Source organism: Bos taurus, chromosome X (genome assembly GCF_002263795.3).
Source record: "Bos taurus isolate L1 Dominette 01449 registration number 42190680 breed Hereford chromosome X, ARS-UCD2.0, whole genome shotgun sequence".
NCBI classification, from domain to species: domain Eukaryota; kingdom Metazoa; phylum Chordata; class Mammalia; order Artiodactyla; family Bovidae; genus Bos; species Bos taurus.
In genome coordinates, this window is record NC_037357.1 from 99,678,414 (window position 1) to 99,705,349 (window position 26,936).

The following is a 26,936-nucleotide window of genomic DNA, read 5'->3' on the forward strand; positions in this document are numbered from 1 at the left end:
TGAGAAGGAGTTCGGATTCCCATGTTTCTCCTCTCTTTCTGAGAATTTCAACTTCATCCTGGTCAGCTGCTGAATCGTTAAGCAGAGTGCCACTCTATATTTCTGTGTCTTTCTTGCGGACGTCACCTCTTTAGGGTAGCCGCATGCTTGCCAAAGAATTAAATCCCGAATATTATGTAGCCCCTTACTAAATATTTCCAAAACACCAAAAAAAGAAGAAGAAGTGGGGGTGGGGGGTGGGTGGGGACTTCCTTGCCCTTGTTAGTCCTATGCGGTTCCCATCGTAAGATGCTCGGTGGAAGGGAGCCGAGCGGTGGGCAGAGGCGGAGAGTCCCCGATACCGGGCGCCTCACATTTCCCTGGCATTCCCATTTGCTAGTGCGCTGCTGCGGCCGCACGCCTGATTGATATATGACTGCAATGGCTCTTTTCCATTTGACATTCTCTCTCTCTCTCTCTCTCCCTCTCTCTCGCTCCCTCTCTCTCTCTCCCTGTGTCGCTTAAACAACAGTCCTAACTTTTGTGTGTTGCAAATATAAAAGGCAAGCCATGTGACAGAGGGACAGAAGAACAAAAGCAATTGGAAGTAGCACGACCTCTTTCTAGCTCTCAGAAAAGTCTGGGGAGAAAGGAGCCCTGCGTTTCCCCCAAGGTAAGCAGGAAAACAGCGCTGACGGCTTCCCTAGGAAATTACTTCTTTCCAAAGCGAGCGTTTCATCCTCCTCTCAGACAAAGAGACAACCTTTAAATACCACTTAAATTTGCATTAATTGAATTTGCATTAATCTGTAGAGCTCTAGCATTGTGTTTTGTAAATGAACGGGTCTTTGAAGTCAGTGACAGAGCAGGGGAGCCTCCAAGAGAGGCTGGAAAATCTCCTTTGGTTGGACTGAAAGGGATTGGATTTTCAGACTCTGCGTAGTTAGATGGAACTTTGTAATGATTCTTCTATTTGTCCCCGTGAAAGGAGACTGAGAAGCAGCTACTCGCCGACATGGATTCCTGAAGCCCCGGTTATCTTCCCCGCCGCCCTCATCCCTCTTACAATGGGGCACTGTGAACGCGGGCAAGCCTGCGAGTTTAAAAGCGCACTGTTTACTTTTATTACTACTTATGTATGCTGCTGATCTCCTGCCAGGGCTCTGCCGGAGTGCTTAGAATGACTTCAAACAATAGGCAACATTTATTTCTACCTTTCTGTGTCACGCTTTGCAGGAATCCTGTTCCTTTGCACCTTTCTCCCAACTTGCAAGATCTTCACTTCCATAGATGCGGTCAGGAGCGCCAGGGAGAGAGGAGGATGGATTTACTATAGGATTTGCATTCCGCAAAAAGTCCGGGGAAATGCATGTTGTTTGCCTTGGCCTTATTGCAAAGGGTTATTTTTAGTAAATCAGCTTGTCTCTACAACTCCACTTATGCTACCTTGCCCAAGAAGTAACCGGGAAAGGATGCTCCCACCAGCCTGGGGACCAGGACATGTAGGGATGACTCCTACAAACACCTGAGGAATATTCAGAGGGTTCTTTCAAAGCTCCTGAATACAAGTTCTCTCTCTGAATGAACAATTGGGCTGTAGGAGGCCTGGGCATAACTCTTTCTTGGGGGACGGGAAGTTTGACTGTGTACAGAATGTTAATGACTCTGAACGCCCTGTAACTGAGGCTCATTGTCAGGGAGGAGCTGAGATAAACCTGCTTGAAAAAAGGTAGCCTCCCTTCTCTGCTGAGATTCAGGTGCAGGAAAGGAAACTCTTTGGCAAGAGGGGAGTCCCTCATTCTATGCTTGGAAACGGTCATGAATAGCAGATCCAAATGCTGTGAAGCTTGTTTCTTTTCATTTATACTAGTGTATTTTAATTACAAGGAGCTGGCATTGGCAAACTGCTTCAACACCTAAATTAAATGCCAGGTGCATTTGCAAATGTAGAGATGCCTAAAATGCAGAGTTGGCTATAGGGGTCTACCAAATACCTACCATGGGACTGCCAGATGCTTCTCAGTTGTGTGTTTAGATCAAATGCAAATATCTGCCTATTTTCTTCTCATCCGTCTGGCTTCTGAAAGTAAACTTTAGCATCCGAGTGGCCAATTTTTATCGTGGAGCAGGAACGTGCTTTCTGGGGAAACTCGTGTGATTTTCTCTAATAACTAAGCGAACAAGCATTGTTGAATGAAAATCTGGCTTTTGAATGAGCTAATTTACAGCTTTGAGAGAGTCATTATTTATTCGAGAAAGTCTGAGAAAATACCATGGATTCTATTGCTATACAATTTTAAACTACTACTGTTAACAAAGCATTTAGCCAAATCAAAACAATTTTTTTAAACTATTATTCAGACCACGATATGTGAGTGAGCACAAAACGCAATGTTTTGCATTGTTTACTTTAGCGTACATTGGATTCAGGTAGAAGGAGAGCTGGCTGAAGCCTTCTAGATGACCATGTACCATCAGCTGACAGCCACAGATGGAAACACGTCTGTGGAGTTTTCAATCTTAATTCAAGCCCCAATGACACTGTCAAGGGGAAAATAAATCATTTTTCAATACATTTAACAATTTCCAACTCATTTATTTTCCTCGGCCCTTGAAAAATGTGGTGAGTTTCTTGAAATTATAACCACCAGTTGTGGCTGGCAATTTTTACTGTATTTTGAGAACTTACAATTCAAGGCCTATTTTTCTTATTGGTTAATTATTCATGCCATTATTCTTTTAATGTTATGCCAGTCCTGATGGATGCAAAGGTAAATGAGACATTGTCTCATGCCCTAATTCTCAGTCTCTATGCTATTTCCAGTTAGATTTTGTAACTGACATGGACTTGGCCAGTGGGCAAACTGGTCAATGAGTTCCTTGTTAGAAAGAACCATTTCACATATCTGCCGGTACCCAGATTTACTAGAAATGATGGTTGTATATCAGTCGGTTTTCTTTCCATTTATGATAATGCGGTTCCCCTTAGGCTTTTATCATCGGATCCCAGGGACACGTCACTCACAGCTAGCACAACCCAGATCTTTCCCTCCTGGCTAGGAGAAGCCTGGCAAAAGGGCAGTTTATCCTCTCTCTGCTCTCTTGAGCCCCCTTTGGAAAGGACCACGTGCTGTCTGTATCAGGGACAGCTATGAGTCACCTACTCAGTGGCTTACACCAGGGCTGCTTGATGAATCATTGAATTAGAAACACACCCGGAGGAAGATGTAGCCAGTATCTCCCCCCACTTAGTTGTCCCACCCCCAGGATCGAAACCAATGACCTCTGGGCCTGGCCTAAATTCCACAGGCCCCTGGGAAGAAGTTGCTGGAAGTCCTTGCCCAAACCCAGGTCTCCATCAGAGCCACTAACAATGTTGCTTTCAAATAATCCGATCTTTTGTTTCTGACACAAGTAGGTTACTGGGGGTGGGGTGGGGGAAACCCTGAAGGCAGCATCACCAGAGTCCTTGATTTGCTTCTTATCAGCAGATAATCCCCTGTGGTTGGATTAAGATGCCTCTGACTCCCTGGGGTTGTGGGGGGAGGGGGCTGACTCACCCTAGCCAGCCCTCAACTTCTTGGCCAGCAGCCTTCAAGCTCATCCTCACCTCTTCCCATGACAGTCAACTAAGGCAACTTTGTCCAGGCCCCCTGGCTGAGCCAGTGGGAGCAGGAGGGATGGGGCGGCAGGTGGCAGGACAGAGAAAGGAGGGAAGCTGGGCCATGGGAGGGTGGGTGAGCCCCAAGGCCCAGATTGCTGCAGCCTACCCTGGCTGTGATCAGCTGTCATTTCCTCTTCGTGTATGACACTGTGGAACATATTAAAATTTCTCTGGGATGGTATGTTTGGAATTCCTCTGATGCCCCACCTCACCAACTTACCCGGACAATAAAAGCAAGGTTGTAAGCCTTTGAACAGCTGGCAGGCTATATATTTCCCCTCTTTCTTTCGCATAATCTAGTTCACAAAAGAATCCAGCTAGACTGGCAGTGCCATGTCTGGGTACTAGTTTCCTGCAAGTCCATCCTCCACCACCTCCTCCCGCCCTCCCTGGAATCTTCCTGGGTGGCATGTGGCTTTTCTTCCATTTTGCTCTCCACCACTCCCACCCCGCCCCCTATTCCCCTCGCCTGAGCTCCTTCCATTGTGAGCTCGCTTTTTGCTCAGTCTGTTTTGCAGACAGCCTGGGTCCTGTCCCATCCGAGGCCAACAGCCCATGAGGTCTCCCCATATCCATAGTATTCCCAGGATGTCATTCTTGGCAGGAGCTCTGCCGGGCTGATGGGATCGGGGGTCTTTTTGGAGCACCCCGAGCCTGAGCCCATTCGCAGAGAGGAGCAGCCTCATGGCTCAGGCTGCCCTTTAGGCTTCTGAGAGAAGGGCTGGAGTGACCCGGGCTGGCAGGGACCGGCATACCATCACAGTGACCCACACATCTCCAGCAAAGGGCCGGGGGTGGGAGTGCTATGGGAACGCCTGAATGCACTTCAGCCTACATTAAGAGAAATGTGGTTATTCTCTGTTTCAGGGAGAGAGACAAGTGACTTGAAACAAAGCTCCCTGGATCCTTGGACCTGGACCCGCCCCCTTGCTCTGTCCTTCCCACATCCTTCCCTTACCAAGGAAAAAGAAGGACAGACAGGACTTTTAATTTGGCTAGTGTAGGGCTGAACGTCTTTAGGAAACCCGTTTTGTGAAAGAGAGAGGGGAGAAATGGTTCCTGGGTTGAGCCGAACTAAAAATGCATGGGGTTAGGGAGGTGGGGAGGACTTCTTCTCTTTTTCTGTCTTTAAACAGCGGAACAACAGATCAGTTTATGAGCTGCAAATGGAACGACTGGACTTCTCAATTAGACATCCCATTTAAGAGCCTGTGTAACCCTCTAGGTGCAGCATCCTTAAAAGATGCTACTAATGTCCTCGGGTCCAAAAGGTATTAAGGAGCACTCTACAACGCAGCTTCCTATTCCTTTTCTTTTCCTGGGGGCTTTGGTAGTCTTTTCCGAATTAGCTAAAGTTCATTAAAAGGCCCAAAAGGAAAAATTGAACACAGCTGAATTAAAATGAGCCTTTTTTTTTTTTTCCTGTTAGCTTGACAAGAAGGAAAAAAAATAAGAAGGAAAAGAAAAGAAAGCGAAGAAAGAACCAACTCCCCTCTGTTGCCACTTCTTGGGTTTTAATATGAATTATTCCATACAAGTCCCTAGGCTAGAGAATCTATTTAAAGACGCCTGGCAGCGTGAAGAGAGAGGGTAAAAATACAACCACTCTTTTGTCCATCAAAGGTTTTCTTTGGGAGGACATTAAGAGCCTTCCTATTTTCCTGTCTGCCCCTACCAGTGGCAACATTCCAGCTGGTAGTACCCGCTCCTCACCCTTCAGATCAGCAACCATAAACTTCTACTTTGGCATCCAGGAAAAAAACAAAGGGTGGGGAATCCTGCCGAAAGCCCAGTGCATATGCAGCTGGGTGGGAGTAGCTGGTACTTCAGCGAGTGCTGACTTGGCCATGCAGGTTGCATGTGGCAAATTCACACACCCACACACTGGAGTTTTTAAGGAAGATTGTTCCATAGCATGCTTTCTGATGCAAGCTGCTCTCACATCTGCAAAGCTTTTCTGTTGCGTGTCTGGCAATAATTTGCTTGGTACCATCCATCCTTCCTGTCTGTCTCATCAGAGGGTCTCAGAGTCTGGTGGGTGAGACTATACTGCTGAGAATCACACCCCCTGCCTTACCAGAGCCATTTTCAGTCGTTAGAATGTAACTCCCTGGATGGGGGTTCACAGTCTGGGACAACTACTTTCTTGTTAGAAAGACTGCTGATTCAGAAATGCAAAGAATGGGTAGCTTTAGGAGGCAATATATCCCTCATGCTTAGAATCAGGAATTTATCCAATTAGAGTGCATTTCTCCCTCATGTCCAAATCTGTACATGAACATGGTCCATAGCTTTAAACTCAGTTCTTTAAGATTTCCAGTAGATATGTTTTTCTTTTTGTTTTTTCTACAAAAGCTAAGAATCTTTTCATACCATGTTCTCTCTTCCAAAGCCTGGCTCAATCCCAACTTTTTCTTTTAAGCTGTGATCCAACTGATTGCCATATCCTTTAAAAATGAAAGGGCAACAGGTTAATACATTCAAGAAAGTTGATGAGTTGTCAGAAAATGCTCAGGGGTGACCCTTCTGTGGTGCCACCCACCAACAATAGCCCTAAAGATGGAGTCTCCTCCCATCCTTTCATCAATAAGGAATAAAGATAGGAAAAGAGTAGGCCACGGGAGAAGTAAAAAAAAAAAAAGGAGAAAGGATTATTTTTGATGCTCAAAATCTGCTACTGGAGATTTTCAAATAGCATAATTTCAGAAAGGGAAGCTTCCCTTAATTTCACCTATTCCTTGCCAGGAAGAGGGACTTGAACTCTGAAGTTGCCTTCTTTACTTGTCATTAGAAAAAGAAGTCAACTCTTCAGGTGAAAAAAAAATTCTCCTTGCTTAAATCTAAGTAAAATGATGTAGGCACACACATTCCTGATATGGATATGACGAGTCAAAGAAATTCAATTCTTAATCAAGGTCAATTTTTCTTTAAAGCTCAAGGCAGTATTTAAGGGCTTAATACATTTCTGTGACTTCCTCCCAGTTACGGGAAATTACTTCTTTTCAGAATTAGAATTTTTCTTTTGAAGTTTGAAATCTAAAGGCAGCAGAATAGAAGTGTCACATGGGGGCTGGCAATCAAGAGACATAACCAAAGTGTGTGTGTTTTACACACAAAATACAAACAGAAAACCAAAAGGCCAGTAAGTTCAGAGCGATTAGCAATAGAGGGAAACGCATTTTTAATATTTATTGATTTGGCTGCACAGGAGTCTTAGTTGTGGCATGCAGGATCTTTAGTTGCAGCATGTGGGATCTAGTTCCCTGACCAGGGATTGAACCCTGGCCCCCTGCATTGGGAGTGCAGAGTCTTAGTCACTGGACCATCAGGGAAGTCCTGGGAAACACATTTTTATGTGATTGGCTTTTTTTTTTTTTTTTTTCACTTTGAAAAAAATGGTATTGGAGTATAGTTGATTTACAATGTTGTGTTAGTTTCAGGTGTACAGCAAATTGAATTACTTATATGTGTGGATGTGGTGGGGGCAGGCTTCCCTGGTGGCTCAGATGGTAAAGAATCTGTTGGCAATGCAGGAGACCCAGGTTTGATCCCTGGGTTAGAAAGATCCCCTGGAGAAGGAAATGGCTACCCACTCCAGTATTCTTGCCTGGAGAATCCCATGGAAGAGGAGCCTGGCGGGCTACAGTCCATGGGGTACCAAAGATTTGGACACGACTGAGTGACTACACTTTCATTTTCACATATGTGTGTGTGTGTGTGTATTCTTTTTCAGATTCTTTTCTCATATAGTTTATTACAGAATACTGAGTAGAGTTCCCTGGGCTTTAACCTTGACCCTTTGACATGAATCTTTGTCTGCAAGCGTTGCTTCCAGATTGCCACAGGAGGGGATTCAGTATTCAAGTCCCATCACTAGGCAGAAAAGGCAAATTGGATGGGGAGTGGAAATACTGAGTTGCTCTATTGTTTATGCCCAATTTCTAACTAAGGGCTCTACAGCTGTTAGGTGAGATCACTACCCACCATTCCAGAACACTGTTGTGGGTGAGGAGATGCAAATGCAGCTTTGGAAATGCTTTGCTGGACACTTTGAAGAAACGCCAACATACTCATTTGGCTTCAGGGTGAACAGGAGCTTGTACCCTGAGCTAACATTGGTTATCCCTCTTCTCCTGAGGCCATAGCACAGCCAGTGGTCCAGCGGCAGAGCAAGTATCAAATTACGTCAGCACAGAGGGTCCCCAGAACACCTGGGAACCTTTTCTTTTCTACAGGGAGAGTGCACATTCACGTTTTGACGAGACAGAGTGCCCTGTGCTGGGTATCTCAGAACTCCCCTGCTTTCCTTCCAAAGGGTCTTACGCAAGGTAAGTGGTGGAGCATGTCTCAGTCCTCATGTGAAAGCCCCTTCCTGGGAAAGAGTGGGTGAAATGAAGGAAACCATCCCCTTGTAGAATTTTGCTATCTGAAATCACTGAAAGGGCAGTGAAAGGTTTGAAACATAAAAATCATGCTTCCTCCATCTCTCATGTTACTTCTTTTGCGGCTTCCTCTCTCCCTATTATTGATGAAAGAATGGAAGCGGGCTCCATGTTTAGGGCTATTGTTGATTTCTAGCACTGCAAAAAGGCCACCCCTATACATTTTCTGATAGCTCATCAACATATCAGTCACAGCTTTTAGTGGAGTGTATTTACAGAAATAATCCAAACCTCCAGAGGAGAAGCCTTCAACTATATCCTACTTCTTGACACATGGGTAATCAGACTTGGTCATTTCCAATTTATGCAAGCTTTGTCCTCTAAAAGCCAGTTATGTCAACTGTTAAGAACTCAGAATGAGTCTTTGTATAGAAACTATAGAAGCCTACAGAAGCCCAGCGTAGGATCCAAAACCCGTACCCAACGGACAACTCTTTTAGTCCAACTCCCAGCCTAAAAGGGCTTCCCTGGTGGCTCAGATGGTAAAAGAATCTGCCTGCCATCCAGGAGACCAGGGTTTGATCGCTGGGTGGGGAAGATCTCCTAGAGAAGGGAATGGCTACCCACTCCAGTATTCTTGCCTGGAGAATCCTATGCACAGAGGAGCCTGGCAGGCTACAGTCCATGAGGTTGCAAAGAGCTGGACAGGACTCTGACTAACACTAACTAATGCCCAACCTAGAGCTTCAGGAACCCTAACACAATGTTTCCATAGATGCTTTATCAAGCAGAGTGTCTTGCTCTTGACCACATTTGCAGAGAAGAAAGTTCTTCTAACCAGTCTTCCTCTTCTATCCTGAACCAGAGCATCACAAATGGCCCCACTAGGGCATGAAGATCTGTGACTCAATCCATTAGGAATAAGGGTCATTCACAGGAAAGGTGCAAGAAGGTTGAACTCAGCCTGTATCATCAACATCCTCAATTGAAAGAAGTTTAATTTTACCATGACTGACTACTATTAGTCTTTCTCTTCTCCTCATTTGGTGAAGACTGGAAAGAAACACTTCAAATTTTAGGACAGCTTTAAGAGAAATAAGAACTGGTTAAGTATATTCATTAACTGCTTCCTATTATTAACAACATGTTATGAATTTATAAATCATAGTACATTCAAACACCAAGTCAACTGATTATTAAGGGCTATTTTTATTTCTGGGCACCAATATGGCCTCATCAAGTGTCAAATTCTCATAGTTTGACTTTCAAATTTTGGCTTAGGCCCCACATTAGAACTTGTTTGGACTTTTCTGTGATCATTAACTTCTTGAGTAAGAAAAGAACTTTTTCTGTAGTATTTCTTTGGGGACCATGTAGCCCCAAAGCAAACATATACTCTGATAAGCTTGGATAGAGTTAGAGAATGTTAGAAACAGATAGAACCATAGAAATATCTAGACCAATCTGTTCTTTTTGTGGATGAGAAAACTGAGTCCCAGAGAAGGCAACTGACTTGCTCAAGATCACACAGCCAGTGACAGGAAAGTAGGTAGAGTTTTCAGCTCCTCAATATGGCCTTCCTTCTGCCAGAGCAGACAACAGTAGAATGCCCTTTGAGTTTCAGAAGGTTGTAGAATAGTTATCTAATATTTCTGATAAATGAATGTAAGACAGCGGGTTGCAGGACACAGGCTAGAAATAGGTTTGGGGAGGAAGAAATGAAAACTGTAGATAGGTGGGAGTTTGGATCACAGTGAGTGGTTTCCCTGGATTTCCTGAAAAATCAGGATTTGAAGTTTCAGTCAGGTTCTAGGTCCAGTCCTCCCACACCAGTCCTGCCCAGACAGTAAAACTATTCCATCCAAGGACACACACACAGGTGGCGCCACTTGACAGTTGGTCAGAAATTACTTCTATTCCCAGTCCTCCTTTTTCACATCCCTCTTTATCCTAGCCTTTGATTTATTGCTTCCTTCTTGGGCTCTATTTCTTGTTCCCTTTTGCTTGTTCCATCTCTTTGCTTGTTTCCATCTCTTCTCACCATCACCCCTGAGTTTGGCCATGTCTGCCAGGAGAAGGAAATGGCAACCCACTCCAGTATTCTTGCCTGGGAAATCCGATGGACAGAGGAGCGTGGCGGGATGCGGTGCAGGGGTCACAAAGAGTTGGACATGACTGAGCGACTGAGCATGTCTTGTAATGCAGGCTGGGAGAAAAGAGGCTCTCCGAGACTAGAGAGCTGTTGTTTAATCCCAAGGATGTCATCTTTCTCCTAAGATGACTCTGTGGGGGCAAGCATTGCCTCCCATGCTCTGCTACCTCTAAGTGTAGAACAGACACCATACTTGAGATGCCAGGGGTAGGAGCTGCTCCCTCCCCACTGACCTTGGGGCTGCCCCTCCTTGGAGATACCTGGGGTGGGCAGGCTGGAGGGCTGCCTTTGGGTGAGCCCAGGCTTGACCTCTCTGTTGCCACTGATGTGCTGTCAGATAGGAATAATATAAAAAACCATTCATTGAGCACATGGGATGCTTTATAAAATCCAGCATGCTGTTTACAGTTTATAAATTAAGTGCCTTGGGAAGAGCATCTGACTTATTCTCCAAGGCATCTCGTTGACTAGATCCAATTGGAATTCTTGGAGTTCCTGGGAAGGGGCTACTTAGCACTTCACACTCTCTGATGAGACTTTAAGTTTTTGTTTTTCTAATTCTAGTGTGAAGTGTTATCTAGTGGCAAGCTTTCTTCCACTTTTAAATCTCTGATTTTGTGTGTGTGCAATTCCTTTGAGAGAGGCTCTATGTTCTGCCATCTTTACCTTACTCGTGCCTGAGATGATTGTTTTAAATGATAGTAAACATCGAATAATTCAGTCTGGCACACTGACGTCATTCCAAAGTCATTAGATTTCATCTGCTTAACTTGATCTTCTTAGGAATGATGCAATGGATGTTGCATATGAATTAGATGTTAAGCAAGTTCATCGTCATGTCCGAAAAGATTACCCAGAAAGACAACAGGCCAAGACTCTTTGCTTGTGGATGCAGTGAGCTGGAAGAAGGAACTAGAATAGGACCTATTTTTCTTCCTGACCCTTAAGTCTCATCTGCTAGAGCAAAAGGAGACTCATAGTAGCTGTTCAGTGTGAATATGTGTTAAATATGTATTTGTAGAAATAAGCTTCAGGAGGTAAAACCTGCATGTATTATATTGAAAAACAGTCCAGGGGGGAAATATGGATGCTGAGTACCGCCCTCCCTTGTCTGGCAAGCAGGGCAAGAATAAGGCCACTTGGCACATGTCACTTGTCTTAGCCGATTGCTGGAATAACTTGTGTGAAACCAGCACTTTATCCTTTGCCAGGGAGAAGGTCAGCCCAAGAGTGAGTTGATCTGTGGCTACAACACCATCTCTCACCCAGGAGGCTGGGCCCACTGTAAGCTCTGCTATATTATTTCGCTGAGGGTGACAGGTGGGGAAATCTGGGCACCAGTTGTTCTTTTCCACTGGTATCATTTGGAGGGTAGCTCCAAAGTCGGGCACGCCAGCCTACGTGCCTCTCCTGCCGGCAGAGGCTCCACATTGAAGCTATTAGAATGTGGGCTCTGTATATCGGCCAAGTTCATGTCTCAGAGACTGTATCCGGAGCACTGAGCAACCCAGGTCTACCGAGTTCAATGAGACAGTCACTTTCTCACTTAATCCATCACTGGCTGGGCTGAGGTTCTAAGTGTTCATTGGCAGCATTTGATTTTCATGCTAAATGGCTTTAATAAAATTAAAGCAAGTTAGAATTAATTTAATTTTGAGAAAAATAACGGAAGCTCCTACAAGACAGACATAGATACTCCTAGGCTGCCATCAAAGGGGGATCTCATCTAGAGTGATGTAAATCTCCTTCATTCCTGATTTTCCTCTTTGCGAGTGCTTCCCAGGGCATCACCTGTGCACATCCAGACCAACACAATGTTAAGGCAACTTGGCTTAATCTTTTCTTGAGCATTCTGCTTACTTTTTCTTCAACACAGTAGTGTTAGTTCATTCAATTTGAGCACGAGGCAAAACTCCCAGCGTTCTGTTGCAAGGATTAGACTTTCACGCTCCAAGGGTTCTGTGAGTTCTGTGGCATATTTACACTGTTGCTTAAATTCTCACGTCAGAGTTTAATATAACAACTGAACAAAAAGTATCATGCTTTATGAGAGTGTTGAAATGAAAACATCTATTTCTTATTAATGGTGAAACAATATTTTTTCTGTCATTCTTATACACTTTATCTTTATTACTACTTTTCGGCTCAGCTTATTATCTTTAAAGGGAAAATCAAATAATAGAGTTACATTTTGTATGACATTAACTAGCTCTTTATCAGTATAAACGTCATAACATTTGCTTACAAAATTATTTTATTCATCTTTTGGGGAAAAAAAAAATTTAACTGTGCTTGCAATTCAGAATATTACTACTAGGTGGCAGTAGTGCACAAGAACAAACTGGTCCACGGGGAAAACGATTTGACTGAGACCAACATGTCTTCCCATACTTCTAAGGAACAAAAGTTTAATATTATTAAAACACTCAAAGTGACACAAACATCAAACATCCATTAACTTCATTACTATTTCTAAGCCAAGATTTGATTTGAAAAGAGAAAGTATTATTTTTTTAATGAAATTCTGGATAGGTAATACATTTGCAAGTTCAGACGTCTACAAATTTAAAAAAAGATATATAGCAAAAAGTCTTTTTCCCAGGCCTGTCCTCCAACTCCCACACATAACTAACTGTATAGTTTCTTGAGTATCCTTTCAGAGCTTCTCTATGTAAATACAAAGTAACATAAATATATATTCTTATCCCTCTTTGTTTTAACACAGATCAGTAGAGTTTCTGCATTCCTCTTTATGGAGGTACATATTATTTGATTGTATGAATGTTGTATAATATATTTAACCAGCCCCCTGCTAATGGAAATTTTGTGCTGTTTCCAGTTTTATGCTATGACAACCAATGCCGTAGTGAATAACCATATGCTTGTGTGATCTCACTTGTAGGAGAGTTCTCCAAAGTGAAATTGCTGGTCTAAATTATATACATTTTTGGCTTAATAAATATTGCCAAATTGGCTTCTATAGAATTTGTACCAATTTTTACTGTACTGTCTCCAAAATAAGCTTGTTTTCCCATAGCCTTGCCAACAGAGTACATAATTAGACTTTGGGATTTTTATAAATCTGACTGGTTGAACAAAGTATCTCAAAGTACTTTAATTTTCATTTCTCTTATATAAGTGAGGGACTTACATATTTAAGGGCCATCTTCTATATTTAAGGGCCTGTTATATTTCGTTTTCTGTGGAATAAATGTAAATGCCAACACATACCACCATACATACACACACTTTTATAGGATTTTGTTGTCGATGTCGTCGCTTGTTTTTACCATCATGCTATGCATGCTTTTCTTTCATTTGCTTTGCTCATTTAACCATATCTCCTGGCCATGGCTCTGAAAAGAAGTTGGCAGTGGAAAGGGAAGGCCAGGACTGGAATGTCTGCTTTTCCCCTTCATCCCCTTGCCATTGATTCCTGGGGGAAATACCTGTAGACCAGAGTGGTGAAAGGAGAAGTCCAATAAATTCTCTTTCTGAGACTAATTAAGGCTTCAAAGAGACAGATAACCACTTGGGAAAATATAGTCATACTGAAACTCAGGAAATGGTCAGTAATACCTCAGCCTCTTGACATGGAACTGAAGAAAGCTCTGGCTCTTTGAGCTGAAGTCTTGCTGACTTTCAGTGTAACATGCAGAGGAAAATCTAGAATATGCAGCTGAAAAGAAAGCAAAAATGCTCTTCTGCATCTTTTGCTGATTTGGAGCTTCAGGTTCAGGTTTGATCAATTTTAGTGAGATGTTACCATTAGCATGCACATAAAGGAAAGTGGTGCAAAGTTGCATGCAAATATGGTGTCTTGAACTTTAGGATTATTCTCTACATATGAAGATGGGGGTAAATGAATCCATAAGTATCTAAAATGTTGGCATTTTTGATCAAGAGGGAGCTGCAGATGCCATTTTTCCCCAACTCCCCTACAGATGAGGAAACCGGGGCTGAAACAGTTCAAATGATCCTGTACATGATCCCCAGCTAATGAATGGCAGTGCTAGAATCCAGGTGAGTCCCCTCATTACTGTTTCCTACCCTTCCTGCAATTTACAGGGCTTCTCTGAAACACACATACTCAAGTTTTGCCATTGCCAGGGATGCTCAACTCTGAAAGAGCGCTGTGTTACATACCTTTTTCCACCTGGGATTCCACTGTCCCACACTCGCAAGACAGCTAAACTGAGGTTAAGGGAGTCTGGGGCCACTCTGTTAGAGCAAGAGTAACCAACTTATATGGACTAGAACTTCATCTTATCAATACTTTGCCATGTTTATTCAGACCGTGAGTAGGAAGCTTAAAAAAATGTTGTACTATGAAGCAAAATATTCAAACTTTTATCTGAAATACCTTTGAAAGCTTCTCTGAAGCTTTAATTATTATGTTCCTTTTGTTTTTGATGTAATGTCAAGTCCTCCAATTTTCCTAAATGGTTGAAAATATTTTTGATGCTCTCTGTCTTCTGGTGTGATAACGCTGGCCATGCCTTGGGTTGGGGTTACTGAAGTGATTTGAGCTGACTATGGACCTGAGTCCTTTGTTCAAGAGGTATATGCTTTAAAAAAAACGAGGCAAATTTCAGGTATGGCATGATCCCACTTTAATGACAAGTCTCTGCTCCAACAACCACTTACTTTTTCAAATTATACCATGTGCTTGGGCTACAAAGGCTCTTCAGAAATGTGTGAGTCTGTTGGCAACTATACGTGTGTTGCCTTAACCACACTGGAGAGCGGTTAGCATAATGTGTATTTCCGATGCAGCTTATCATTGATGCTGGGTGGCACGGAGTTTCACACAAAAACAGGATGAGCCCAGAGTGCAGAAGTGGAAAACTAGGTGGATGGGTGGGTTAGACGTGGACATGGAAAATGTGCTTCTTTCCCGTGGGACATGTCCTGTGTTTGTTACTGCTGACCTGCCTCCTCTCAAGCCCTGGAAGCTGACATGGACATCAAAGCTTACTGAGACACTAAATAGACCCTCTTGCCCCCACCAGCCAGGAGTAAGAATGAGACCACCCAATTGAGTTATGCTAAGGCCAGAACCACATGGTTAATCTTGACTATGGGTTCAAACTATCCTTGTTACTTGTAACATGGACTCCAGCGATCAGAGTCAACATGTACTTTCATTAAACCATTATGTCCACCTTTAAATGATTTTAAATATATACCATAAGCTATGGGGGAAGCGGTACGAAATGGCTGACAGCTTATGAGAATGACACTCTAGAAACCAATATTTTCAACTCATAAATGACATGGAAACAATTCTACTCAATACCTCCAGGGTTCCATTAGTTTTTCTGGATAAATGTTTCTGGGGAAAATAATTTCTGCTTTCATTCCAGTTGTGCAGCAGATACAGTGATGATGGACCGCGAGTGCAAAGAGTAAGACGAAACTCCGGCATACAAAGGACAATGACAAGCAGAAAGCTCCAACCAGATCCTGCCCTTTCTTTGAAAGGAACTGGAGCCTAGGAGGTGAAGGCATTTCCAATTTTTAGTCCTCTGCCTCCCTCTGCTGTTCTTCTTGAGAAGTTTTCCCTTACAACAATGAGAAATCATGTACTAGCTGCATCCTTTTCTATGCTCTCCCTGCTGGCGCTAATGGGAGATACAGACAGCAAAACAGAGAGCTCATTCATGATGGACTCGGATCCTCAACGCTGCATGAGGCACCACTATGTTGATTCTATCAGTCACCCGCTATACAAGTGTAGCTCCAAGGTAAGACCAAGATCTCTGTGAGATATCCTTACTCCCAGAAACAGGAAAGAAGGCCTATTCTTATAACAAGAGATGGGGAACTATATGGCTGACCCGTAGGGACTGCCACAGAATCACGCTTTTAGAGTTTCCCACCATGCTTTCAACTGTTGTCAATAAAGCTGCCTAACTGACCATGTACATACCTAGCTACCTTCATTCTATTCAGACTGCTCAAAGTCAATAAGAAAGGCTGAAAGCTTCCACAATAAAGTTGATGCTAGGCTCAAGGTGGGAGGGGTATGTTTTATCTTTGGCTGTGAAATTGATGAGCAGTGGTATCCTTGTTCAAGAAAGAAAAATGGTGTCTACATGTTTTCATAATTCCTTCTATCTCCACCAGCAATGAAGAGGAAGGGAATACAAGCAATATGATTGTGCATTGGAACATACTTCTTGGTGGGCTCTTCAAATAGTTTCCTGGTCCATGCCTTTCTCTTACTGCCGTGTTTATGTGAAAATGAATTCAAAAGAAAAATGGCCTTTTGATAAGTTATTATTTTATCTTGATTATACAAGTCATTCTTGTTTGGTGCAGGTTATATATATATATTTTGCACAGGCAAAAATGATGTCTCAGTGTTGAGATGGAGCGTATGAAGTAATACCATGCTTAAACGTCACCAAGAGTGGCCAGCCACGTGGACCACCCAGAAGGGAGGCACACAGTAGGGAAAAATAGACTCAGAAGGAGACTTCTCACGACTGTCACTGCTCCCAGTCACATGAATGAAATTTGCCCACATTTGGTAAATAAGAATTTGTTTAGCTCAACCTCAGAGATTTTCATTTCCAACCCTGAGACTAAAACCACTTAAATATTCTCATATGGCATGCATTTTTTTAATTACCAGTATAATTAAGAAGTTTTGGTAATATCAACCACTAAAATTGAGACCATATAAATTAATGGCTCTTCTCTCCATTTAAAAACATTACGACTTCTGTCTCCTGTTAAAATTTCCATAGCATTTCTGAGTATAGCTCAGTGATGATGGCTTGTTTTAGTTTAGGGAGATCAGAATTTGGATTAACTCACTTTAACCAAAACTTCTTATTTGTACTTGTTGAACTAAAAAAAAAAAAAGCAGTAACTAGATAAACTTGAAATTTTGCAAGCCTGCAATTCCTTCTTAGGAAAGATTATAAAACAAATTAAGAAAAAACAATCAGGACATGTTCTCACAGCTGTGATTGCTGAGAAGCTGTAGGCCTGAGGTGAGATAGACTAGAGCAATTACTAATTTCTCCTCCACTCCCCCTACAGAGAGCACTAGTACTTCGTGTTTCTTATTCCATGGATGATTTCTCCCTCTACTGAGTTGTCCTCTATAATCATGATTCTTTTTAAAAAAGAAAAAAAAAAAAATCAGGGACTTCCTTGATGGTCCAGTGGTTAAGACTCTGCACTCTGACTGCAAGGGGCACAGGTTCGATTCCTGGTGGGGAGGCACTAAAATATCCCACATGCTGCAAGATGAGGCCAAAAATAAGTTAAAAAGAAAGGAAATAAAATTATTTCCAAGAAAGTGTTCACTTGATGATAGGAAAGAACAGGAAAATTGAAACATTTCTAAAAACTAAAGAACAAGCTGAGATTTGATGAAATGATGATGGAGCGGCTTAGCAATTATCACATTAGTTAAAGAAAGGTCAAAGGAGAGATAGCCTTAACTCGAACCCAACAAACTCATGGTGCTTGAGCATGAATCCTAGAAACAGACTTTAGTCCACCTTTGGTCACCTCTGTTTCTTCCAGAATACCATGATAAATAGCGCAAAATCGTGATTGTAGAAAAATGTTTGTAATTTCATGGGAACAATCTGTTTTCAAACATAACAAACTATCCCTAATATAGCAATAGTTTTATGTAAATGGTGCTTGCAATTATAAACCTTGCTTCCTTGGCCATAAAATATGCCTGGCAGAATCTCAACTACCCAGACCTTCTCTGGATTAAATTTTCTCTATGTATTCAGGAATAAAAATTGCTTTTCATTTTGAGATGTTCTATAAATCTTAATTCTCACAGACTCAGGCTAGTTTATCTGGTGTCTGGTCTTTGGAAGACAGATAAAGGGGAGCTTTTTGACGCATGCTCAAGGAAGAAAGAGCATTTGCTTAAAATTTTAAAATGTGTCAGGCACCTCATACTCTATGATCTAATCATTGCTGACAAACCTATGATGGAAGGCTTTATCATCCCTATTTTACAAGTAAGGAAAGCTGAAACCTGAAAGAAGTATTAAGTAGATTGGTCAATGTCAGTTAGCTCAGGATTGGCAATGTCTGCCTTGGAGTGTTCATCTATCAATTCATCTTTCATTCAATTCATTCGTCTTTCATCTGGCTCTTCCTATTTTGGAGATATGCAAATAGAATGTAAGAGCCACTATTTATTTTTTATTATTTTAAAAAAATTATTGAAGTATAGCTGATTTACATTGCTGTGTTAATTTCCTCTGTACAGAAAAGTGACTCAGTTTCACATACATATAGATATATATATATATGTGTGTGTATATATATATTCTTGTTCATATTCTTTTCCATTATGGTTTGTCACAGGATATTGAATATAGTTCCCTATGCTATACAGTAGGACCTTGTTGTTTATCCGTTCTATATATAATAGTTTGCCTCTGCTAATGCCAAACTCCCATTCTTTCTCTCCCCACCCCTTCTGCCCCTTGGCCATCACAAATTTGTTCTCTATGTCTGAGTCTGTTTCTATTTTGTGGATAAGCTGATTGATACCATATTTTAGATTCCACATATAAATGATATCATATGGTATTTGTCTTTCTCTTTCTGATTTACTTCACTTGGTATGGTAATCTCTAGATCCATCCATGTTGCTGCAAATGGGAGCTGGTATTTAGAAGTCTAGGCTCAACTTCTGGTCTGCTGAAAATGATGATTTACACTCAACAATATGTGTAGAAAAATAAAAATAGTAGGGAAAGCTTTTCTGGGACCCTTCCATGAGACTGTTTCCCCTCACTCTGAACTTGCAGCTGGTCAGCCCTGGGGGCCTGTCTCCTATCTTCTAGCAATTTTGGAAAGGGCTGACAGAGTCAAGCAGAAAGGACCAGCCACCATGGTCCATGAAGGAGGTCAGTGTGGCCACAGGTTACTATGTGCCTGCTGACTTTCAGCAACACCTTCTAGGATTTGGTGCAAAAGATTCAGGGAGTGGCAGCTTCATTGACAGTCTTCCCTGGAATTTTTAGTAAAGGTGGTAGAGCAAACAAGTAAGGGGTCAGAGGTTAGTGGAAATGAGTTATCTGGGGAATCTTCAAGGGAACTGAGGCATCCCAAGCTTTGAAGTGAGAGAGACCTGGTTTTAAATTCCAGTTCCCCAGTTTGTAAAATTCCAGCTTCACATCCACTAAGGGTGACTTAGGGGCAAGTGAAAACATTCTTTGGTGCCTCAGTTTCTTCCTATGTGAAGCTAATGCTGTCTTCCAAAAGGTATGGGTCTGGGTATTGGTGGTAATATTTGTAACGCATCCAGCTTAATATCTGGCATCTAATAGACATTAATAAATGATAGTGTGATCTTGATGAAGTTTTAAACTGGACAGGTGTTTAGACTCACTCTTCTATTTCAGTCACCACTGAAACCTCAATAAGTATTGGGATCTCCTACAGCCTTAAAGGATTAGGAAAATGAAGCTCACCGCAGTTCTTGTTAAACACAGAGACCTGGTGGGGGTGGGGAAGTGCACAGAGGGGCTAAGTAAATGTAAGCCACTGTACTGGGTGCTGAAAGGGAGGATCCAAGTCAAAAGGGAACAGATCGAGCCGTCTGACCTCCCTTCTCAGGTGAGTGGAGGAAGGAGGGCTTGGAAGGGTGTGTTCTGGATTCAGGCCAAGGAGAGGTGTTCAGGAATCAAGGCTGGGAAAGCAAGTCCACAGGACAGGGCTGTGAAGTCTGAGCTGGGTGAGGAACAGGAGATGGCGGCACCAAGCCAGGAGTGGGGAAGAAGGGCGTATGGTTGTGTGAACTCTGAAGGGCCACAGGAGCAAGCAGGCAGTGGCCAAAGGAGAAGGAGAAGGAGGATTCAGGGGACAAAGCCTGGGGAAATTCCCTAAGGAAAGGGGACCTGTGATGCCCAGGCTGAGCCTCAAGGTTGAGAAGGGGCGATTAGGATCCCCGAGCCATTTCCTAGTGCTGCCCATGAAGCTCATGGAGAAATGAGGGGAATCGGGGATATTGAGTTTATAACACAATTGCCTACTGGACGGATATGACTTGATTTTTTTTTTAAAAAAGGAACAAATTTATACTGTGGTGGGTAGTTGAGGCACAAAAGTTAAAAGAAAACACAGGCTACATTTTTGCCCTCATCATGCTTACAAGTAAAGCGGGGAGAGAGGAAAGGGAAGCATTCGGTGTGCAGAAGTCTCTTCATGTCAGTTCGAGTTGTAACCGGAGTAAAGGGACCAGGTTCTAGCTGGAATCCACCAAGTTTCCACCCGCCCTATGAGAGCTCACCCCACCACCCACAACTACTTCCTCCCCCTGGGTGCCATTTTGTGGATGCCCTAAGCCTGACACGGACCCCTCAGAGGTTGACCTGGGTCTCTGGAGATGAGCTAAACAGTCATTTATCAATGATGTTGGTGAGGTGAGGAAGGGGAGAAGCAGAGGTGAGTCACGTTCCTGAGGAGAAAGCGGGGTGCTTCAAGGGGTGCCATGGAATAAGGGATGTTCACTGCTAAGAAAACGCAAAAATTTTTTCTCAATCGATTGAGCTAAAATAGCCAAAACCCTATTCTGATAGTGAAGGATGGAACAGGTGGGTCTTTATTCTGATAGTGATGGAGCCCATGACCTGCACCAGGAATTCATGGGGTCTCCACATGACAGGAAAAGAAAGTGGCTTTAGAGAGGGTGAGTCTTTCAACAGGGGTAATGAAAACCATCTGTGTTTGGGTTTTCTCCCTCTTGGAAGACGCTTGTGTATTGCAGCAAAAGACATAACTATCTAAGAACTGTGGTAGGTCACCAGAGAGAGTGGGAGCCTGAGGTATCTGGCTGCAATCCTTGGGCTGGCCCCAGGAATCACAGCTGGCTACAACCCTCACAATGTAGCCTGAACTTGTTTATGACCAACTAGCATCTTATGCTAGAAACTTGAGAGCTTGAAAGGCTGACTTTTATGCCCTGACAGTATAGCATCACAGTTAGGAGAGAGAGCTCAGGAATCGTGGGGTCTTGGTTCAGAAACTTGGCCCTCCATTGTACAGCTGTGTGACTTCAGGCAGATAACTTATCCTCTGCCTTTGAATTTCTTAATTTGTAAAGTGGGGAGAGTTTACCTTTTGAAGTGGTTGTTAAGTATTAAGTTGCCTGTGAAGGGCTTGGCACAGTGCCTGGAGCCTAGTAAATGCTCAATACATGTTATATATCATCATCATTATTATTCTTTTATTACTACCCAAGGACCTTCTGTTGCTCTTAGCCTCAGCACATGGAAATCAGATTAGAAAATGAAAAAAGTCTATCCTCGAGCAAATACTCTGAACCCGGCAGCTCTGTTTATGTTAAAAAGAACTAGATTTCACATCCAGCCAGAGCCAAGCGATTCCAAGGTTGGGGAGATACAATGAGGCTGCTGGAGAAGTTGCCTAACTTCCTAGCATCAAGCCATAAAATAGCAAAAATTGAACCTGATCAAAAGCAGATACTATGTATCTGTCACACACACACACACACACACACACACACACATTCCCCCTCCCCTCCCCAGTGCAAGCTGTGAAAAATCAATAGAAGTTTGTATGAGCAATAACCACCTATTGAACCCACTCCTGTAGGGGTGCAGCTCCATGTGGGTTCTTTGTCCAAAAATGTTCATTTCTTGATTTGATAATGGAGCAGTGTGTATGGTCTCCATTAAGAGTAGTTAAGTGCACTGCAAAATGCAGAGGAATTAATAAAATACAGCCAGGTCACCCATGTATGAGGAATGTGCTTGAGCATAAGCTGGGGGCCAATGTGTTTTGGCAGGTAAACTGATGCTTGAAGGTGTCAAAGTTCTATTGAACTGAAGGATGGATTGGTGACCAGTTAGAGGGTGTGTGGTATCATCCAGTGAATTGCTTGGAGGTTGTGGGAGTCTTTCAATCACTGGGGAATGGAGTTGGGCAAGAGACTTGACAGTGGAGGAGATATTATTTAGGACTGCCATCGCTCTTAGAAGATCCAGCTGTGCTTAAGTTTAGAGATAGTGATGATGGGTCCCAAGAAGCCCATACATAAGAAAAGGGTCAGACTCGTTATATGGTTAGGACTCCATATCGTAGGCAGGTCAAAGTAGATAACAGTAGGGGTGAGTTGGCTCATGCCTCAGGAAAGCATCTTAATATTAGGAGGCATGATATTACAGTGCCTTAGACTAGGGCTTTGGTTTTAAACAGACCTGGATTTGATTTCAGCTCTGCCTTTTACCAGATAGGTGAGTCTGGGGAATTTATTTAAACTCTCTAAAGCCCCAGTCTCCTCATCTGTAATAATGACACAGATAATAATAGTATCTTTCACAGAAGATTGTTATGAGAATTAAATGAAATTCGATAAATGTTAGCTTCCATCATAGGTGGTGTGTGCATGCTCAGTAGTGTCCAATTCCTTGAGACCCCATGGGTTCTTCTGTCCATGGGATTTTCCAGTCAAAAAAACTGGAGCGAATTGCCATTTCCTGATCCAGGGATGGAACCCACCTCTCTTACATCTCCATGTCTCATTTGGATATGACACACCATATGTCTTTGCCCTTCTGAATGAAGTCTGCTGCCACAGCTTAGCTCTATCTATCCAGACTGAAACTGAATCTAGAAAGACTCCATTTGTAGAGGTGATCCTTTGAAGAACTATTCATCTGCCTAATAGATGATCCACATTAGAGATGAGCAATTTTAACATTACTCCAAAGTGAGATGTGAAGGAACTATTTCCATGTATATCAAGGGTAAGAAGAGACTGGGAAGACCTTGAACTTTTTCTCTCATTAGATGGATGGTGCGGGCACCAATAACTGGCATGTATGATATAGACTTGTGGCATAGTCTCTCAAAACCAGTTTCAGATCATGTCTGCTTTCCCTGTCAATATGAAGAGCAGGCAGGGTAGAATCCAACCTTTAATACAATCAAAATGACTTACAGCTGCCATTTTTTCCCTGCCTCTGTGACCTTTCAGAGAAAATAAATCAGTAGGTCTAGTCCAACGTATCCTTCACCAAGCCCTGCTAGTCTCATCTTCTCTTGTTGGTTGCTAAGAGATTATTGAATTCACCCAGCATCTTTTCAGATATTGATGTTAATGAGTTCTGATTACCAGAAGTCATCTTTGCCTTTTGGAAAGATGGGTAGGCCATTTACTTCTTTTAATTCTTGGGCATTAAATTCTGTCCTATAGGATGATATTAGAGATGATAATAGCTGGTAAGTTTTCAAAAATAATTGCTAATTCTTAAAATACCATGAGATAAATGTCAAACAGTTTCATGCATATTTATGGACTGTTTAATCTTTTATTTGAATAGTTCCACTTTTTATGTTCTTGTGGGTTCTGGAAGTATAGGGCAACTTTTTTTCCATCACTTAATGTGAAATTCACCAAGCAAGACCCTCCCACATAAACAGACCAATAATCTCAGGTTTCCACCACCTTCTGTGCCCCAATATATAATGTTCCATAGCTTAATGAATCAAGCTACCCACCCTTCTCTCACTATGACTACCACTCCCAGGATACCATTTATGTATGGTACACATAAATGAGTCTCTGCTCCATCCTTTTACTCTGTATGCAAAATATAAGGTTTGTGCTTATATCCATTGTTTGCTGGAAAACTTTGGTAGCTTGCATCAGATTCTTAAAGGGTCTGTTTACTAAAGACACATTAAGAGCCCCTATAAAGAATCTTCCCAGGTAGCTCAAGTGGTAAAGAATCTGCCTGCAATGTGGGAGACCCAGGTTCGATCCCTGGGTAGGGAAGATCCCTTGGAGAAGGGCATGGCAACCCACTCCAGTATCCTTGCCTAGGGAATTCCATGGAGAGAAGCCTGGTGGGCTACAGTCCATGGAGTCACAAAGAGTCAGACACAACTGAGTGACTAACAGTTTCACTTTCACAAAGAACACACAGCCTCTGCTACTTAAACCTAAGCTTTATTATCGCCCTAGCCTACCTTTGGAAATGGAGATGGTCAGAATGAATGCATCCTAATATTTGCCTTAAACGACTCTGAAAATGCAATTGCACATAATCTTAGTCTTCTTCAACATATATGCCCAGAAGTGTGATTCCAGGTCTCAAAACATCCCGTTTCTATTTCACTCTCTTGTTCCAAGTTGTAGTGCCCCGAATAGTTCTTCCTAAGCATCATTAGGTTATTCTCTTTTTCTTCTTCAGAAACCATATTTTTTTCTCTTTAGTAATTTCCTGTAGATAGCAAATTTCTTTTCTTTTTCTGTAGTCATTCTTTATTTACCCCCGATTGCAGTTTGGAATGACGTTCTACATTTTGAGACTGATGGAACTGGCATGGAGCCAGTGGTAAACTACCACCTGTCAGTAAAAATTTCTTTTATTCTTTGGTTTTCATTTGCACATCATGGTGGTGGGCTGTGTCCGGTGGTACTAAATCCCCAGCGCACCTTCAGAATCACCTAAAGAGCTTGGAAAACCATGAAAGTCTGGGCTCAACTCCAGAGGATATAAATTCACTTGGCCTGAGATGGGGCCTGAGTGTTGACATTTTAGAAGCAAATTTGCAGCAATGTAGAGATGGTTGGATAGCATCACCGATTCAATGGACATGAACCTGGGCAAACCCTGGGAGACAGTGAGGGACAGGGAGGCCTGGCGTGCTGCAGTCCACGGGGTCTCACAGAGTCGGACATGACTTAGCAATTGAACAGCAACCACGGGTGATGCTATCATACTTCATATTTTCGTGTATAATGACAGATACAGATTCTTTTTCACTTAGGTTGGGAAATTTCATTGAATAGCAGCTGAAAGGCCAGTTTCAATTGGGAAAATTCATTTATGTCTGTGGCAAACTTTATTTTGATGAAAAGTTGCACTAGCCTTTTACCACCAGATGAAAAAAAAATGAGGAACTTTAAAAAATTAATGTATTTAAAATGAAGCAAAAAGCATGTATATATCAGGCTTTGTTTTGAATGAATCTTTTCCCCCAGTCCTTAATGTAAAGATCTTGTGTTATAACTTTTAAAGCCATAACGATAAGAGTGCTAAACTGTGGACTTAAAAGTAGGTGTGTAAATGTTTTTACACTGGTCTCTTCCAGCAGGAACTCATCCAGCCAGGAGTGTTAGGGCCTTTTAAAGGATGCTTTGGAACTTGGCTAAGGTTTTGGCTTCCCCGTGGGTAACTGGGCTTCCCAGGTGGCGCTAGTAGTAAAGAACCCGCCTGCCAATGCAGGAGACATAAGAGATGTAGGTTTGATCCCTGGGTCCTGAAGATCTCCTGGAGGAGGGCATGGCAATCCACTCTAGTATTCTTGCCTGGAGAATCCCATGGACAGAGGAGCCTGGCGGGCTACAGTCCATAGAGTCACAAAAAGTCTGACATGATGGAAACAACTTAGCACGCACGCACCTGAAGTAACCACTTCTTTTCTCTCCCCAGATGGTACTCCTGGCCCGGTGTGAGGGACACTGCAGCCAGGCGTCACGGTCTGAGCCCTTGGTCTCCTTCAGCACTGTCCTCAAGCAGCCCTTCCGCTCCTCCTGTCACTGCTGCCGGCCCCAGACGTCCAAGCTGAAGGCACTGCGGCTGCGCTGCTCAGGGGGCATGCGACTCACGGCCACCTACCGGTACATCCTCTCCTGTCACTGTGAGGAGTGCAGCTCCTGAGGCCTGCTATTGAGTGGCTTCTGGATGGGACAGACCCTCCCCCTTGCTGAGGCAGTTCAACCAGCCAGGGAAGGACTGGCAAGGGAAGAGTTAAGGCAAAAGAAAAAAAAAAAAATATATATATATATATGTATGTATGTATGTATGTATGTATGTAGCAATTCCCACGGGATTCTGCATATTCTAGTAATAAAGAGTCTACATGCTTGTTGACAGAGATACTCTGGGAACTTGTTTTCCATTCCCATCTCCTTTCCTTGGTACCATTTCTTTTGGTTCCTTTTCAGATTCGGGCATTTCCCCCTTTAGTGCTGAATGCCATCTGGGCTCCAACCATTCAGCATTAGTGGGAAAAGTGGGCTCCCAGGCAAGAGTGGATCAGGCTGTCACAGTTTTAGTATTGATGACGGAAGCATTTGCTTTGGAAAGCAGGAAAGCTGAATTCTTTCTGGGACATCCTCTGGCTTTTTTTTTTTTTAAGTCTTGTGACTGGGTCTAAGGTTGCCCTTGCTGCTAAATATTACCAATTTCAAATTCCGGGCACCAAGCATATGGATATGTTTAGCCAGGTTCATTCACAGCCAGCCAACTGATGTTAAAATCACTAACAAGCAGATTCTCCTATGTGATGCTGGAACTCTGATAGCCATCATTATTATTCAGAAGTGACTTTGGGAAAGTAAAAGTGGCATAAAGAATTTGTCAATTTGAAGCTCTCTCAGATAAATTATGGTAACGTATAGTAAGAGAGCAGACTTTTAAAGACCTGCACAAATATGGATCCTGCACTGACTTTGAAAAAGGCATATATGTACTAGTGGCATGGAAAATGCTCTATACTCATGCATGCAAATTAGACAACCAAGTACAAATATCTTTGTGGGTGTGCTATAGCTTTAGCCATGTCATGGGCGTCATTCTCTCATATCCACTTGTCCATGGGACTCTTGCTGCCAAAAATGGTGGCCTGGCTCATCTTCTTAATATTTGGTTCAAATAGATTTTGGTCCTTGAGGCTCAAAATTGGAGTTATTCCCATGTTTTGAAATAAAAAGACAGTATCTTCAAAA

At 42.7% G+C, this 26,936-nt stretch overlaps 1 protein-coding gene and 1 non-coding gene across 5 annotated transcripts; one reads left to right on the forward strand and one right to left on the reverse strand.

Annotated features, from left to right (window-relative positions):
* The first annotated feature begins 280 nt into the window (after window positions 1–280).
* Window positions 281–26,936, forward strand: NDP (norrin cystine knot growth factor NDP). 4 transcript variants are annotated; one of them, XM_005228288.5, is made up of 5 exons: window positions 283–652; window positions 4,511–4,914; window positions 14,122–14,200; window positions 15,544–15,924; window positions 25,639–26,936. In XM_005228288.5, exons 4-5 carry the CDS (start codon window positions 15,751–15,753, stop codon window positions 25,864–25,866), a joined length of 402 nt encoding a protein of 133 aa, XP_005228345.1. In that variant the 5' UTR covers window positions 283–652; window positions 4,511–4,914; window positions 14,122–14,200; window positions 15,544–15,750; the 3' UTR covers window positions 25,867–26,936. The 4 variants fall into 4 exon arrangements, with proteins under 4 accessions (XP_005228347.1, XP_005228345.1, XP_005228346.1 ...); XM_005228290.5 differs by lacking the exon at window positions 4,511–4,914 and having other exon boundaries at window positions 281–652; XM_005228289.5 differs by lacking the exon at window positions 4,511–4,914 and having other exon boundaries at window positions 14,082–14,200.
* Window positions 6,903–6,975, reverse strand: TRNAG-CCC (transfer RNA glycine (anticodon CCC)). The gene has a single exon. It is a non-coding gene; the product is annotated as a tRNA-Gly (tRNA).